The 15,935-nt window shown below is 40.3% G+C and overlaps 2 protein-coding genes across 3 annotated transcripts; both read right to left on the reverse strand.

The window, feature by feature from the left end:
• Positions 1–1,035: 1,035 nt before the first annotated feature.
• On the reverse strand, positions 1,036–4,176 carry LOC311260054 (uncharacterized protein). The gene is made up of 5 exons (XM_084357568.1): positions 4,019–4,176; positions 3,178–3,213; positions 2,978–3,052; positions 2,164–2,201; positions 1,036–2,081 (listed from the first exon to the last, which is right to left on the reverse strand). The coding sequence occupies exons 1-5, from the start codon at positions 4,029–4,031 to the stop codon at positions 1,953–1,955; spliced, it is 291 nt and encodes a 96-aa protein (XP_084213694.1). The 5' UTR covers positions 4,032–4,176; the 3' UTR covers positions 1,036–1,952.
• A 704-nt stretch (positions 4,177–4,880) lies between these two features.
• LOC311260573 (FXYD domain-containing ion transport regulator 6-like) lies at positions 4,881–15,240 on the reverse strand. Of its 2 annotated transcripts, XM_084358566.1 has the most exons (10): positions 14,981–15,240; positions 12,331–12,387; positions 12,175–12,201; positions 9,848–9,871; positions 9,597–9,623; positions 8,138–8,212; positions 5,904–5,940; positions 5,373–5,407; positions 5,219–5,255; positions 4,881–5,133 (listed from the first exon to the last, which is right to left on the reverse strand). In XM_084358566.1, exons 1-9 carry the CDS (start codon positions 14,985–14,987, stop codon positions 5,251–5,253), a joined length of 294 nt encoding a protein of 97 aa, XP_084214692.1. In that variant the 5' UTR covers positions 14,988–15,240; the 3' UTR covers positions 4,881–5,133; positions 5,219–5,250. The 2 variants fall into 2 exon arrangements, with proteins under 2 accessions (XP_084214692.1, XP_084214693.1); XM_084358567.1 differs by lacking the exon at positions 12,175–12,201.
• Between the last annotated feature and the right edge of the window lie 695 nt (positions 15,241–15,935).

The raw sequence follows: 15,935 nt of genomic DNA on the forward strand, positions 1-15,935 counted from the left end.
CTCAACATGATAGAAACAACTTGAACTTGTGTAATAGAATTTAAAGGAACATTTATACTTAAAGGTGCATTATTTAAGAATTGGAGGACTGTCGAATTCCTACTCAAAACCAACGGGGGGCAACATATTACCAGAATAACCGCTAACTGCTGCTAAGTGTAGCTACCGTAAGCTAGTCAGCTCAGTTAGCTGTGCAGCTAGCGGTCCAAACTGGGAGCTCAGAGCACCGGGGAAGCACAGGAGCTTTGGACCAGGACAAGCTGGGGTCTATTACATAGACACCATTATGTCAAAACTGCTATTTCTTCACATCCTCTCGATGATTCTTACATAATGCACCTTTAAATTCACTGAAAGTCAATGTTTTAGGCTAATTGTTTTTGGCTAGTTATTTGTTTTGAGTGTATAGACTGTGCTGTGGAAGGTGGAGTAATATTCATTTTCCTCAGAGGCTACACTCCCAGGTTAATGTTGATTTCTATGAAATCGTTTAGTATCACCTCCAGGACAATGTCCCTGAAACCCCTCTGACCCTCTCGTCGAAAGCCCCCATCATGATAAGTTATCATATTGATACACTGAGTGATGGTTATGATTTCAGTCAGCATGTGTGCTTATGTTAAGAATGTGTGTGTTCAAAGTGAGAATAATCAATCCTGTAATTTAACTTTCTTTCTGTATGCATCATACTTTTGTGTGTAACATCAGGTATTTTCTATTGAGGAAAGAGAAACTTTACTGTGTAAAACTGTTATGTATTTGAAACCGATCGCGACAAAGAATGTTCTTATCACAGAGACATTACATGAGTAAGTGCGGTGACAAATTGTCTGACTAACTGTACATTTTAGTCATGAGTCATGAATAAAAGTACAACAACACTGTGTTTAAAAAGTTCCATCAGATTTTTTGAAGAGTCCCACTTAGATCTGGCTTCAGATATTACCCGGATGGAAAATACAACATCCCACTAGAAAGCTGTGTCAGTCACTTTTAACTTTTTATTTTTCAACCCCGACTTTCACCGACATTTACTGCCGTGACAGTGACCCTTAGTCACAGGTGAAATGAGGTCTGGGTTTGACTATACATTGGGTGATAAGTAAGCCTTTCACACGTGTCATCTTTTACATTAGACATTGTAAATTCCTGTCACAGGCACAAAGGAAAGATCAATGTTTTCATAAACAGCACGATGGTAATATGTTCTCATTTTTACATGTACGTCACTTTAGATCATTTAAAGTCACGTCATTATTAAACCAGACTTTTATAAGATTACTAAAGACACTGATAAAACCATGTTGTGTACAAGACCTTTATTTGAAACAGTGGTCTCATTGTTTTACAGACAACTATTTCATCTTTTTTTAAAGCTTTGCCGTCAGTAAAACAGAAGAAAAGACTGCTAATAATCCCCCCACAGCAACGCTTTAATACACATTACATCCATTTTATATTGCTAAAAGAATTTTCAAAATAAAATACTTAACTGGACATTGTGTGTCAATTTTCATTGAGATATTTTGTTTTGTTATATGTATCTGTTCTTATTGGTGTCTTCATTTTGCTGTCATGCTATTTCTTTCTTTAACGTCCCAGTGAGCTAAATATGAACAGAAATCAAGAGAAATAAAGGTAAATTGTTACAACTGATCAATGCATGCTGTTCTTTGTTTCAACTGGAGAGTTTGTTGTTCTATAAATATTATTCATGCCCTTAATTTAGAGTAAAATGTATGGAAGAGAGACAACAGTTGTTGCAGTTTATTTGATTGAACAACCTTATCATGTCTCATGGTTGGGAGTATTTTTCTTCTTTTGTTGTCTTAGACGAGCTTTTAGTCCCAACACTCTACTATACTGAGCAATCTAGAGATAGATATGTTGCTCACTAAAGACTTTTTACAGAAATCAATAGGAGACTCATTGAAACCAGGTTAGTTTCTTGATCATCCAGCTGGCAGAGGTATATCAGCCATAAGAGGAATGGCCATGGTGTGTGTTCGCTGGCGTGGCTCCTGTGACGACCTCCTCTTTGTCGAGTATATTCGCTGTTTCCTATACAGTTTGAGGAGGCACTGCAGAAGAAAAGGTGAAGAAATCAGAGAGAATTGCAGAGAAAAAAATGATCATTATCGATCGACTGATTGATTGACTTACCCTCTGTCTTTGGAATTTGGGTAACAGAGGAGCTGGAACTGCAAACAGAAATGAGGCAGGAAATGATTGTCATTATTTGTTTTAATTCATCGCATTTACTCATTATGAAATAAAGCTTGAAAACTGTGGCCACAACTTCAACTTGGAGTTGGATTTGATCAAGTGTATCCATTATCAGGGTCCAAAAGCAGTTGAAGCCACAGAGTTCTGAGGTTTAACTTTAGACCAAAATGCAGCTTTTTGTCCCGTTCAAACAGCAGCTCTCGTCTTTCTTCTTGTCTTGCCATACAAGCGGCATGCGATCAACTGAGAGTACACACTGCCCACTCACTACCAACACATGAGGAGTGTGACACATTTGTCAGAGCAAGCATTGAGATAAGGAGAACATGAAAGCACCGCCCACATGTGATTTGTCACACAAGGTTCGGCGTAAACTCTTTAATGTGTTGGAAGTGTGTTTTTTGGGGTTTGTGTATGCAGAACAGGGAGGGGGGGTATTTTAGAGAAGAGGCATCCAAGGCAGGGAGAGGAAAAAGATGTGGGAAACTCAGTTTTAGTCAAGAACAATACTGGAAAACATATTTTTTTTTCCACACTGGTCGGGTATCCCCTTCAAGTCAAAGTCATACAGCATGCACAGGCGGATCATCCACTGCTAAGCCTTGCACAGCAACTCTTACTTGGATGAGGATTTTACACATTTTGTGAATTTTTTACCTGTTTGAGGAATGATAGATTAGTTACATGGTAAAGGTGTTTATGTAAATGTGACAAAGCCGCTGTATTGAAGTGTTGTGTAAAAGAAACTTACTCAAGGCTATTAAAATGCCAGAGACAAACATTATAACAGCGAGGATAACCCCTGTGGTGCGCAGTGTCTCATAATCTACAAAGAACAAAACCGTACGGGACAAGCCCACTTGAGTGATGATGATCAACTTATACTGTAGTGAAAAAGTTGATATGTTAAACATATTGGTTTTTGTAATGAGTAGCTGGTGTAAATCTTACCATAATCAAAGTCACTTCGGTCTGGAAACATGTTTTCTGCAAAGAGAGAGGCTGGTCAGTTAGAAAGCTGAATGAATATGTACTTTAAACTGTGTGCAGCAAAGCGAGGTTTGCGGCTCTTCAGCTCTGCAGGCTTGGCTCCACAACTCCTCAGGAGGTTTTTTTTTTTTTTTTTTTTTACCACTGAGAGGAGCTCAATGCAGCATCTTTACTCAGCAAAATAAGATGCACCAGTGAAAAAGTGGGTTACAAGCCAGCAGCGGGATACAGGGGTGTCATCGAAACAGAGCTCGAGTAATAAAAAGTGTTTGAAAGATGATTTAGAGATCAAAAGACAGCATTTTTTAATGCAACACTGTTCATTAAGATTCCTGCAGTGATTTATTTGGAAAATAAGTGTGTTTCAGGCTACAGCCTTTGCCAGGTCGTTAGGATAACGGAGAGTCAATAATGCGGCTTGCATGCTGCTGAACCCTCACTCCCAAGTGGCTGAGCTGGCAGCTTGTATTTCTTGATGTTTTCTCTCTGCCATACAAGCCGGTCAAATTGAGAAAATGGAAAAACATCCTTAATGTTGTTTATTTGTTAACCCCAGTGGAGAGTTTGCTAAAGAACTTCCTTTGTTATGCATCAGGAGTAAATTGGCACTGTAGCAACAATGCAGCAGGCAAATTACCGACATAAAGATAGGGTATGAAGATAAATAACTCAAGCCATTGGTCAAAATTAATCACACATATAGGAACCAAACAAAAGAATAACTCAGACAATCACTAGGTAATTGTTACAAATGTATGTTACACCTTTAATTATCCTATGAAAGAAGAAAGAACAATCAAACCTGTGGTGGCCATGGCTGCACTGCAGAGATGTAGAAGCGCTCCGTCTCCCAGTTACTTAGCAGGTTGCTGGGTTGCAGTTTAAGGTTGGATCCAGCTGAACAGGACAGAAGGCAGAACTGCTTCAGAAGCCTCTCTGTGAACTCAGTAGGGACCCTCTGCTGGCAACAGTGAAACACTGCAATCACAGCAGTGGGGTGCTCCCTGTACAACGACAAAGCAACTGCCAGGGTGTGGACTACAGGAGCATAGTGGGTCACCAACAGTAGTGTAAGCAGCTAAACAAAGCAATCTACTGAGTGTCATACAGGCTTTTGTGTGCAAGTGAGGGTTGGAGGGTTTATTAGGAAAATTAAGATTTTTTTTATATATATATCTATAACGATTGTGTCTTTTGCTCCCAGATTTCTTAATGTGTCTTAATTATTATGCTGAACACGTTCTATCTATAAAAATATAAAAGTGAGCCTGCGAGCTCAAAATGCACCATTTTCTGTCTCCTCTCTTTTGTGCAGTGCAGTCAGCCCGCTCCTGCAACTCCAGGGAGAAAATACAGCCTACATATGCAGCTTTTCCATTAGCAGAGGCTGCCAGATTACTATGGTAGAGAATCAGCTAATGAACAGCACTGAACAGAGATAGGTTAAATTAACTATATTTCTTTAAAGACAGCCTTCTCCATGAGCTGCACGATGCAGCACATAAATCATTTACACGCTCGCTGCTGGTAGTTACTACTGCATGTGTAACTGAACTGACTGCAGCGTCAGCACAAGCGGGAGTGCAGCATAATAGAGGGGGGGTTCATTGGTCTGCTTCCAATGGTAGAGAACATTAAAAGAAAGATGCATGGAAACCAAGAGAGACATTTGGTTCAAACATTTGTTTTATTATTTTGCATCAATCTGAGAGTCACAAAAATACAAACGCTAATCACCACCATATAAAGTCGGCACATTATCTAGTAACAGATGATAAAAACATTTAAAAAACAAGAAAGAAAAAAGGAGCACAGTAACATTATGAAATCGAAGAAAGCTTCATGTGTTCATGGAAAGATAGCCCTCAGCTGTGATCAAAAGTATTTGCTGCCACCTAATGGCAAAAGTCAGGAACACTGTGAAGAAAAGGGAGAAGGTGAGTTTCATCTCATTCAGCTTCGTTTTACAGAAGAAAGAATCACAAGTTTGTGGGACACTTACCAGATCTCCACTGCACTTTGCCTCTGTCTCTATCAAGCTGTGGAAAGAGTTTTAGATTACTGTTACATGGAAGAAACAATAAAATGGCAGTGCATCAACTTGTGGGGCATTTAACAATCCTAGTTATTATTACAGAAGTCAGAAAAATACTTACCCCGTGGAACAGATTCCACATCAGGACCCCTGGTCCTAAAAGGAAAATTAACAGTTATTTAATGAAAGAACTGGTTTGTGCAACAAAATGTGAAGGCTTTAATCATTTTCCAGAAAACTTGAAGGTGTAGTGTGTAGGATTTAGGGGGGGGTCTATTGGCAGAAATCGAATATGATAATCTTGATAATGTAATTTACATAATCATGCTCTCATTAGTGTATAATCACCATAAACTAATGATTGTTGTGTTTTTGATACCTTAGAACGAGCTTTTTATATCTACAGTTTTCCATAGAGTCCGCCATATTGTACCGTCATGCTTCTACAGTAGCCCAGAATGGACAAACCCAATACTGGCTCACGTTTTTTGTGTGTTTGTAACTGTAAAGATGGAGGGGTATTCAGCTGGTTGAAATCGCCAACCTTACTGCTAGATGCTACTTAATCCTACTCATGGACCTTTACTTCTTTACTTTTTTTCAAAACAGATAATGGTCTGGTTTGTTTAATCTGATTTTTTCCTTAACTTACCTTGACTGCTCACTCTTCGAACAGGAACATTTCCGGGCTGTTTTGGGAGAAAAACACATGAAGAAAAAATTACACACGTCTAAAAATGTGACAAAAAGGGGCATGCAAAATTATATATATATATATATATATATTTATTTATTTATTTTTAAAAAAGTATGAAACTTTAACAGTCAGCTGTAAACCCCTAAGCACCCTCCCCCACCCAATGCATGAGAAGAGGAGGAGGTTCCTCCAGGCCTTGATAGGTGCACGAATACTCTTGAGCTTGTGCCAATGAGCCCATCTGGGCTACACGCCTTGGGAGGCCTTATAAGCTTGCAGCTTACTGGCCTGAGCTCAAGACTACATCAATGAACCTAAATCACAGCAAAAATCCTGTTGCCAAACTATACAGGAGCCAGCATGGTGAAGAACTTCCAACTAGTAGCATTAATATTATGTGCAAGTCTAAGATAGAGTTATGTGATTAAGATCCACTTCAGTTTGCCTCTCGACATTATAGACAGATGATGCAGTGTTTACATGATTAATGGTTTAGTTGTTGTCTTTACAAATACTCGTGGTTTGCATTCGCCTTTCACTAAAGGATGTAACTTATAGTAAAGCAGCCAGTTTGGCCCGCAGACAAGCTCTTTACATGACATGTGTGAGCAGTTATAGTATACTCGCTAAACTATTTGGTGTGCTCAACAAAATAGTTGGGCCAATGACCTACATACCCTCCAGACTAAGAATAAAGCTGTGAGCATCTTGAAAGCTAACACTCATCCATTATTTGCTCACTTTGACACTAGGAGGCGCCAAAGGGTGTCTGTTGTGATCAATAATGTTCTGTTTTGTTTTCAAAATCCAAACGCCTAAAAATAACATTTCCGAAGTTTCTGTTCTGTTTCATGCTCTGCCTGTAAGGCTTGCCGCTGGCCCCTGGGAGCATCTGACTTTTCACAAGTGGTTATCAAAACAAGCTCTTTCCTTGGTCAAACAGATGTTCCACTTTATGTACCATTTAAGGTCATATTACGTTGAAGTCTAATCACACATGTAACTTCGGAGTAATTTGTGAGTTCAAAATAGAAAATGTTAATTGAAATTTTGAGAATTGATTTTTTGTTAAATGCTTATGAATATACAAGTGTGTAAACAGACATTTAACAGCAAGAAAACATGAATAACTCTTATTTTATACTGTTAAATCTTTGTATTTAAAGTGGACATATTACACTTATTTTCAGTTTTATAATCTTATTTTGGGTTACTACTGGAATGTAGTCTGAGACGCTCTGTTTACACACAGTCTGCTCTCATTGGTCAGCTCAGACATGCCTGAGCCAGCACCGCTCAGCATGTCTCTGGTCGGCTCTGTCATTTTTTTCAGCTTCCACTTAGCTTAATTTCTCTCATGAGTATGGGGAAAATTATGCAAATGTGTGACGTGGCGACATAGTGTGATGTCATGAAGTCACGGAATTATAGACGAAACTGCTGACGAGGCGTTTCAGGAGCAGTGTTTTCTGTGGGAGAGAGGAGTTCCCAATGGCATAGACTTTGAGCTTTTTAACTTTGAAGACCATTTACATGTACAAGAACGTATACAACACACTGAAGGAAAGGACAGAACTGAAAACGCAAAGTAGATCTCCTTTAATGACCTGTCAATCAATCTAGTGGCGACAGCAGCTCGATTCTTTTCAGCTTTGTCAGTGTGGCGATCTGCTTACATTCGGATATCAGATTGTGCCTTTCAGAGACAATTTAAAAATTCAATACATTTATCAGCTGGTTTTTAGTTTAATGTCACCATTCGTATAGCGTGTTTCCTTCGAAAACGAAGCCTTACACTCATTTCTTCATCGAGAGCAGTTAGGAATCTTGACGAACAGAAGCTGAGAGACAGTGTGGAAGAGTGTGTGGGTCCAAATGAATAATTTATTGCTTGGTTTTGGTTTCAGGGCTTCCACCAGCAGTAACAGCATGTGCTGGCAGGTAGGAGGAGGAACCTTGGAAGGACACTGAGCGAGGAAAGGGGTGAAGTATAAAGGGCAAATAGCTGTGATACGTTGATACTGAGAGAGCTGAGTGCTGAGATTGTGCAAGAAGCGTCTGTGTGCCTCCCTTCCAGACGTCTGAGAGAGGGACAGTAGCCTACTTGTTTTACAGCAAAGTATGAGGTTAACTCACTCACAGTGTGGCGACACTGACCAGGCAGTAGTTGAAGGCAGTCAAACACTTACTGACAATGAGGGCGATACCCATGAGGAACAGTACCACTGCGAAGACCAGGCCACCGATTCTCAGAGATTCATAATCTGAAATGAAGAAAAAAAAAAAAAAAAACCTTTTTAGTTCTTGCAGAGATGAACAGTCACATGTGAACGTTTTGAGTTACAAAACACCACAAATTCAAAGGCCTTTTGTGAGGCGTTTTACCACATTTTAATTGAGGAGCAACATTGCAGAAAAGCCTTGCAGACTCTTAATGGTCATGTTGGGACACCACAGATTCCTGTGAGCTGCAATCACCAAAACTATGGTGAACTTAAACTCTGATGTTGTCTGTTCCAATGAGACTGGATACAACTCTGCAGGAGGAACCTTGTAATGTTGCATAACAGGCTCTGGGTCAGTCAGGGTCGGTATGTTTTCACCTGTGTCTGTTTGTTGGTTGGGGTAATTTCTATGTATCAAATTCCCAGCGACGTTTACCGTTTCAGTGCACTGATGTCATTTTAGAGATTGAAGTTCATTGTTAAACTGTAAAGTATCCTGCCTCTGTTACATATCTGTATACAGGGTCGGCATCGGCCCCAAAAATCCAGTATCAGTCGGACTCTAGTTTAAAATTTAAAGTGATACAGGGCTATTGAGTTTATACTGGATTAGGCTTGTTGAAGCTTATTAGCTAACAAGATGGCAAATGACTGTAGGTATACCAAATCAACAGTAGGAAAATCATAATCATATTAAAACAATGTTTTTTTAAGTGAAAAACATGCAAAAATGGTATACCGTCTCAAAGTTGCTTCATCAAAGAGGGCTTCATCAATTCTTTAGTGCAGTGTTATTCAACCTTTTTGACTTGTGGCACTTTAAAATAAAGTACTTTGACTAATGAGTAATTTTCCCCTCTCAGGTTGTTTGAGGATTTTAGAGGCTCGAGGAGATGAAAGTACCCAGAACTTAACACGAACGAAACCAAAAAAGATAAAAGTCAAAGAAAAACGAACATGAAATTTACATTTTGTCTTACTTAACCCTGTTAATATCTTGGGAACCCCTGAGGAATCCTGACCCACGTGTTGGGAGCCACTGCTTTAGCAATCTTCCCATAGACTGGGAAGGAACATGACCAAAAATGATCTACTGCCCAAATAAAGTGAAAAACAAAAAGTACTGAATTGATGGTAGGTATTCATAAAATATCAGCTTTTGAGCAGTTCTTTGCACTTTTATTTTAAAATATCAGCTTTTGAGTGTTTCTTTGCACGTTGTTGGATAAACTTAAAATCTGCTCTACAACACAGGGGACAGGATTAGAAATATCTGGGACTAATCCAGAAGCTTGGCCTTTGAGGTGAAACTTTTCCATCACTTCTGGAAAAGCAAGTGGAAAATGCCAACTCGTCTCGACCTCCCAGATGTTTCCTGTGTCAGTGTCATTTAAAAGACCACGTTCATCTGCTCAACACTCACCATACTGAAAAGCGCTGTCATAGTCCGCTGGAAGAGAACAGAGAGAGGAAATAAATGAGAAGCAGATTTACCCACTGACACACTTCAGAGAGTACTCATGATGTGACAGCTATTCAGCAGTTTTAAGGCTTCAGTCATTCATCTAGTCATTAGCCAGTTTGAGGCCAGTGCCAATTTACATGCCAGCTGAAAGCGAGTGTGCAGCTTATCTTAATTTGACTTTTCTAAGCTTCTGTTCAAATAATACCCACCTTTGTCGTTATCTGCCGCTGAAGCTGTGAAAAAGGAAGCAAAATCATTAGTCTTCATGAGGCATTTACATGGTGGTGCAAGTGCTTGTCAGCAAATGGAAAATATGGTGGTACTGGCAAATTCACTCTCGAGATAGACCAACAAGGCAAGTATCAAACTATCAAACCCAAACTTGTTTTTATTATTGATAAATCTGCCAATTATGTTCACGATTATTTAGTCCATAAATTGAAAAAAAGGCCAAAGTGACATTTTCAAATTACTCATTTTGTCCAACCAACAGTCCAAAACCCAAAGACTCTACGTTTACTCTCATAAATGACAAAGAAAAGCAGTCAAATCTTATGTTTCAGAAGCTGTTTGACATTAACTGATGACTGATGTTGACTGAAAAACTCTTTTTTTCGATAGACTAATTGATTAATTGACAAATTGATCCTTATATGTAAACCCATGAGTTTATGCGTTATATTATCCTTTAAGAAAGTAATAGTTAATAATATATTCTGCAAAAAGATCCCAACTTTCATGATAAAAGAATCACTTGCTATTTTTTAAAGCAGACCTGTTCCTAAAGTGTTTTATAACGGTTCTTATTCATGTAAAAAATCTTGGAAGTTAAAAGGTCAAAGTCAGCACCAACAGAAGCTCCACTCTCCCACAGAAAACACTGCGTCACACTTGTGTCATCATATTACATCTCCGTATCACACATTTGCATAATTTTTGCCTAGCAGCTAGTTTGGCACAAAGAGAATTGATTGAGTATTTGATTGGTGATTGGTATTTGGAAAGGGAGCCCGAAAGGGACAGGATCTAAAACACAGCCTTTCAGAAAGAAGGGGGATACCATGCTGAAGCTCTTGACAGTATGAGGATACTGACGTGTCCTTTGAGCATTAAAGCATCTAAACCTATTCTAGTGCTAACCCAAAATAAAATTATGAACCTGAAAATGAGCATAATGTCTCCTTTTAGACCAAATCTTCCAGAATAGTCACATTCTCCACAAAAGAGAAATGATGCTTCTCTCCATACCTTTGCTTAATTTCTGTGTATTCATTGTTTTGCTCTATGTTATCTTGTGCGTGTTTGGGATGTGGGAAAGTGCAGCCCCCTCTGCTCTATCACATCTCTTCTCCCATGTGGAAAAACAAATTGGCCGGGTTCATGCTCCAGTCTTTTAAATCTTGCTAGAAAGCATACTGTACTCAAGCTGAATCGCAATTTCTGCCTTGTGTTCAGTGATATCAAGAAATGATTAAGAAATAATGAGAATAATTAGAGAGACAACTTCACTTGGTCTGATGATGAAAACACATTGTTTATATGAGAAGCCATGTTAGGACTGAGCGACCTTGGAGTGGCACACTGGAGGTTTCACAAATACTTTTCTACTCGTGCCAGACAACATTCCACATCATTAATGTGTTATTTCTTACAGCTCTCATTAAAATATTCAACAGACTGTGAAGAGCGTTTTAAATGTCAGACAGTCCTGGTTGTTGTGTTATTATGTATACACTTTTACGACTGATGTTGAATACAGATATATGATAAATCTGTTCAATCAAGTAAAAAAAAGTGTAAGTTTGACTACTCCAACAGCTCATCAAAACAAGCTTGATGCTAAATTTGACAGATTTTTCTGGCAAACAGTGAAAGAATCATGCCGCTGATGTATGTGATTCAATACAATCTGACATTAACTGTTACAAATGAGTACGATGCAGCTGAAACCCTGAGCCGAATTGTTTTTTTTTTCCACTCCAAATCCCATTTACTGCGGAGCACGAGTTAACTTTGACCTCATTATCAAGCATTAAATACCAATGTTAGTCTCGAAAACACATTTTTCCAGATTGGTGTTGACAAGTCTTTGAAAATAAGGTCTGACTCCGACAGACCGAAGCGTCAGAGGAGATAACAAACCCCCCCGTGTAGGCAAATCAGCTTCACATCAAGCTCAGCTGATGACATGCAGGGCACACAGAGGAACGAACCGAAGGCCAGACCCTGCATTAACACCGGAAAACTTGGCAGTGGTCTGAATAAATGATTACTCAAACTGCAGTATAAAGAAACATTTACACTACTCCGACATGGCCTTTTGTCACAGCAAAACACTGCCATGAAATGATTTAAAATGGAAAATACATAAAGTAAATCACACTGAAAACAGTATCACTTTTAATGCTAACAATAAGACAAGGCACTTTAAACACATTTGACCAGCACATGGCAAGCAGCCATACCACATGAGTAAGCAACGGAAGCCAGAAATCAGATGGCCATGCACTGTCAGCGACCATGCAGGAAAACTTACCAAACACTTCCCTGCCAAACGCTGATCCTGTTATACAGACAGGAGGAACTTAAAACATAACCAAAGCTACAGAAAAAGGGGAAGCAACTGAAGCACGCACAGGTCGGTTTCAAAGAGGATATGATGTGAAGCCGCTTAGTGAAAAGGGATGCTCACCGAGTGCAGGAGCCAGCCACGAGCTGAATGCCACCAACACCACAAGATCCATTGTACCTGTTGATGAGAAACAGCGATGAAGATTTATGAAGAGGTACATAACAATTAAGAGCAGTAATAAATGTCTTAATGCGATGTAGAGGCTCGGTTCTGTCCTCACATTTTGGGGTCCTTGCTGTTTTATGAGGGTAATGACCTACAGTGACAGGAAGTTGAGGCTCTTCTCACGTGATTTATAAACTCACTGACTCCCTTCAGACTGAAATAACCAAACTAGAATATAGAGATGTTCTGATACCATGTTTCCTTCCCAACGATCTGATTACAGTGCTTTCAAATATACTGTATACACATAGTTTTATTATTACTTAACAGCTCTATACTAACCTTATATGGATGTGAAATGAATGCAATCATTGTTGAATGGCCTAGCTCAGGTTGCATGCATCAACATACAACTTTCTTTCATTATTATCTAGTTTGACAGTTAAATGTTAGTTTGCAGACTTGTGTTTGAACTTTCACAGGTCACTTGCCGTTTATAGATATTGGCTACTTGTGAAGTAAAAAATCTATTCTGGGGCTAGTAAATCACATGATGTTGGATCAGTGCAGTGATTTGCATAATCACAGATACCCAGTCCAGCACTTAAGGCAGCATCAGACACATTTCTGGTATTCTAACCTCCCTACTAGGATAACGAGTGAAACTGCCTTGCGAACAGAGAAAAGCCTGTGTTCAAAAATCCTCAGCAGCCCACCTCTAATACCTCTCAGAGCCTACCAAACAGCCAGTTCAGGTTACTTAGGGCGAGTTGTTGTTTCCCAGAGCAGTCGTGGATCAGAAATGGGAGAACATGCTTTACTCAATATGATATTATTAAACGGGCAAAAGGAGTAGTCCAAAGCGAAGCAGCAGAGGCTGAGATACCCTGGTTTTTAGCCCTGTGTGCAGGCCAAGCTCCAAAAAACACTAAACCCCATAATGCAACAGAATAAAGTGTTTCATTACTTTTCAGTCGTCAGTAAGCCCCCTCAGGAGCCACAGAGGATAAAATACTGTTCTCACAACACGCTAGTAACGAGCACACTGAACTTCAGCGGAGTGTCCCTTTAATGAGACCACACCACACAAAGCTCCTTCTTGACTAGACACTTCGTAAATGGATCATTCACGCTATCTGAATACGTGTCTTAATACTATGGCCTCCTGACTCTTGGTAAGTGAAGAGGGTCTATTTCAGGCTCAGCAAATGGCGCTTGGCAGTCGAGGGGTGCAAGGCAAGGCTGGTGTTAAGTTGCATGTGATATTTGGTCAGTGGGTTTGGATTTGTTTTGCTGGGTTGTCTAATCTGGAGCACGAACCTCCTTGGGGCTGTTTTTCAGTCCAAATGTAATCTGGGACATTCTCTGAGGTTCTCTTACACGCACATGTTTACAGGCTGAGGTTCCACTACCAGACTCGTGACTGGGCTCAAGAGCTGCAGGAGGACCAAGGGGCACGGTGCATGGTTGCAGTGTTGTTCACTTCACAGCCGCGTGATAGAAATGAAAATCCAAAGACGTGACAAAAGAAATGTAATGCAGGTAGGCACAGCTCCACACTGAAAATCTAAGCCATGGAATAAAAAATGTTTTGCATTGCAAAGATCAAAGCCTACGTTAGCTGGTTCCCCTCCTTGGCCCTGAGCACTGCTGGGGATTCATGCATGACTAAAGTGGGGGGTGTGAACATGGAGCTGGAGTGGAGAGAAATGAACAGTTCAACCCCCAAGCAGGATTAACAACAAAGGCCTGCCAATCAGCTTTAATCAAACAAATACATGGGGAGTTATTCCAACAAGAACCAATCCAATAATCTTGTTTGTTAGCCTTCTGAGTGATGCAGGGGAACATAATGGGGAGGCAGGAAAGACACCCATATAACAACACACAACAACAACAAAAACATTAATTGCCGTGGATTATAATAAAGTGGGAGGAACAGGAACAGTTTGTGATCTAAAATAAAATGAGGATCGCTTACATGAACCCTTACAGGTAAGCCCATGTGACAGTGCATTCACACATCAGCACTCAGGTGCAAAAAGCTCCTTCAAATTAAGGGTTTTGTTCCTCCAAAACAAAAGATGAGACACACACAGGCCTGTGATCAGTCATACTTGGGCGCATGTGACTCATTTTAACGAGGGTGATAAGTGCGGGAGAGAGTCGTGTTTGCGAGCTTTTAAATACATTTTATAAACAGACAAACAAACAAAACAAACAAAGTGTCAGGCAGGGCCCAGCGCGCCACGGAAAAATGAAAATGGAAAACGTAAACAACAGACAAAATACGCAACAAAAATGCAAAACCAAAACCAAGGCTGTGTGGGCAGAAAAGCGTTGGATTCTTGTAGGTAATTAGGCTGAATGACCACATGTTCACTCAGACACTGTTGGAAGTTGGGGGTTGGAGGAAGTCTTGTGAATGCGCTGGTTTATGAACAAGAAACGGAGAAAACCTGCAGACACAAACTGTGTTCTGCAGCTCTGACCTGCACATTTCAGCTGTGCGAGTCTAACGTGTCCAGCCGCAGCGTTGTGGCAAATGTATTTAAGCAAATGCATTCACTTCATCAACAAAATGTGGACGTTTAAATGAACTTACCGTGCATCAGCCTCCTGTTAACTCTAATCTAAGCTGGGATCTGTCTCTGCCCTGTGAGCCGAACTTTGCCTCAACTTGAAGAAAGTTTCCTACTTGTTACTGCAGCCAAGGCGAGAAAATATGTAACGCTAAACTTTCTGTTTTATAAGAAGCCAAAAAAGTCAAAACACACGTTGCATTCACAGGAGACCCTTCAGCACTCAGCTGTAGCGAGTAAAGATCTGTTCTTCCTTGGTCTCTGCTCAGGAATGAGAGACGCACAGAGAGGGGGGCGGGGTGCAAGTCCCAAAATGATCCTGTGCTGCCCTGCTCAGAGGTAAACAACAGAGAGGCAGCCACAGAACAGGACGCCTGTTCCCCTCTGGTTTGGTGCCTGCATTGATAATAAAACATGATTTCCTAATGACCTGTAACTCAGGCTCATTTCCCCACCACAGCCAAATATAAGAGTCACAGGCAGACAAACAGAGGGCTTGTTGTGCTGTGATGTGATTTACAGGCTTCTGGAGAGTGAGTGCAGTGAAGTGAAAGTATAAACACTGGTGCACTTTCACGGCCAGTGCAGTCTGTCAGTGAGACAAGTTTTCTCTCAGCTACATGAAAACTGTCTTCCCGAGGTCTCCTCCTCACCAGACTGCCAGATCTCCCTCTTCGCTTAAAGCAGATACAGAGCTGAGCGTGCTAGGCTTCGATGGCACCAGGTTTCGTCTCAATACAGTTGTGTCACACTGATATCCAGGGTGTTATCTGTCTACTGTTGTGGTTAGTTAGCAGTAGATATTCATGGCATTTTGTTATTGCACTACTCCTGCACCAAGGACCTGTGGCACCTGTGTGTAAACTTAATACATTAAGTTTACACAGGATTTCTTCTTCATTCACCAGCTGTGTTGCATGCAGAAGACTTAAGAGTCAGCTACAAGAAACTTTCATTTAGTGTTGATTCCTTTTGAAG

Source organism: Pagrus pagrus, assembly GCF_965226575.1.
Source record: "Pagrus pagrus genome assembly, chromosome: 7".
Lineage (NCBI taxonomy): Eukaryota > Metazoa > Chordata > Actinopteri > Spariformes > Sparidae > Pagrus > Pagrus pagrus.

Excerpts from the sequence above, each read along its gene's own strand:
- LOC311260054 (XM_084357568.1), bottom strand. Across the intron at positions 2,202-2,977 it reads TGGCATTTTAATAGCCTTGA|TTCCAGCTCCTCTGTTACCC; the intron begins GTAAGTTTCTTT and ends TTCTGTTTGCAG. Across the intron at positions 2,082-2,163 it reads CCAAATTCCAAAGACAGAGG|TGCCTCCTCAAACTGTATAG; the intron begins GTAAGTCAATCA and ends TTTCTTCTGCAG.
- LOC311260573 (XM_084358566.1), bottom strand. Across the intron at positions 12,202-12,330 it reads GTGGCTGGCTCCTGCACTCG|GATCAGCGTTTGGCAGGGAA; the intron begins GTGAGCATCCCT and ends TCTGTATAACAG. Across the intron at positions 9,872-12,174 it reads GTTTGGCAGGGAAGTGTTTG|CTTCAGCGGCAGATAACGAC; the intron begins GTAAGTTTTCCT and ends CCTTTTTCACAG.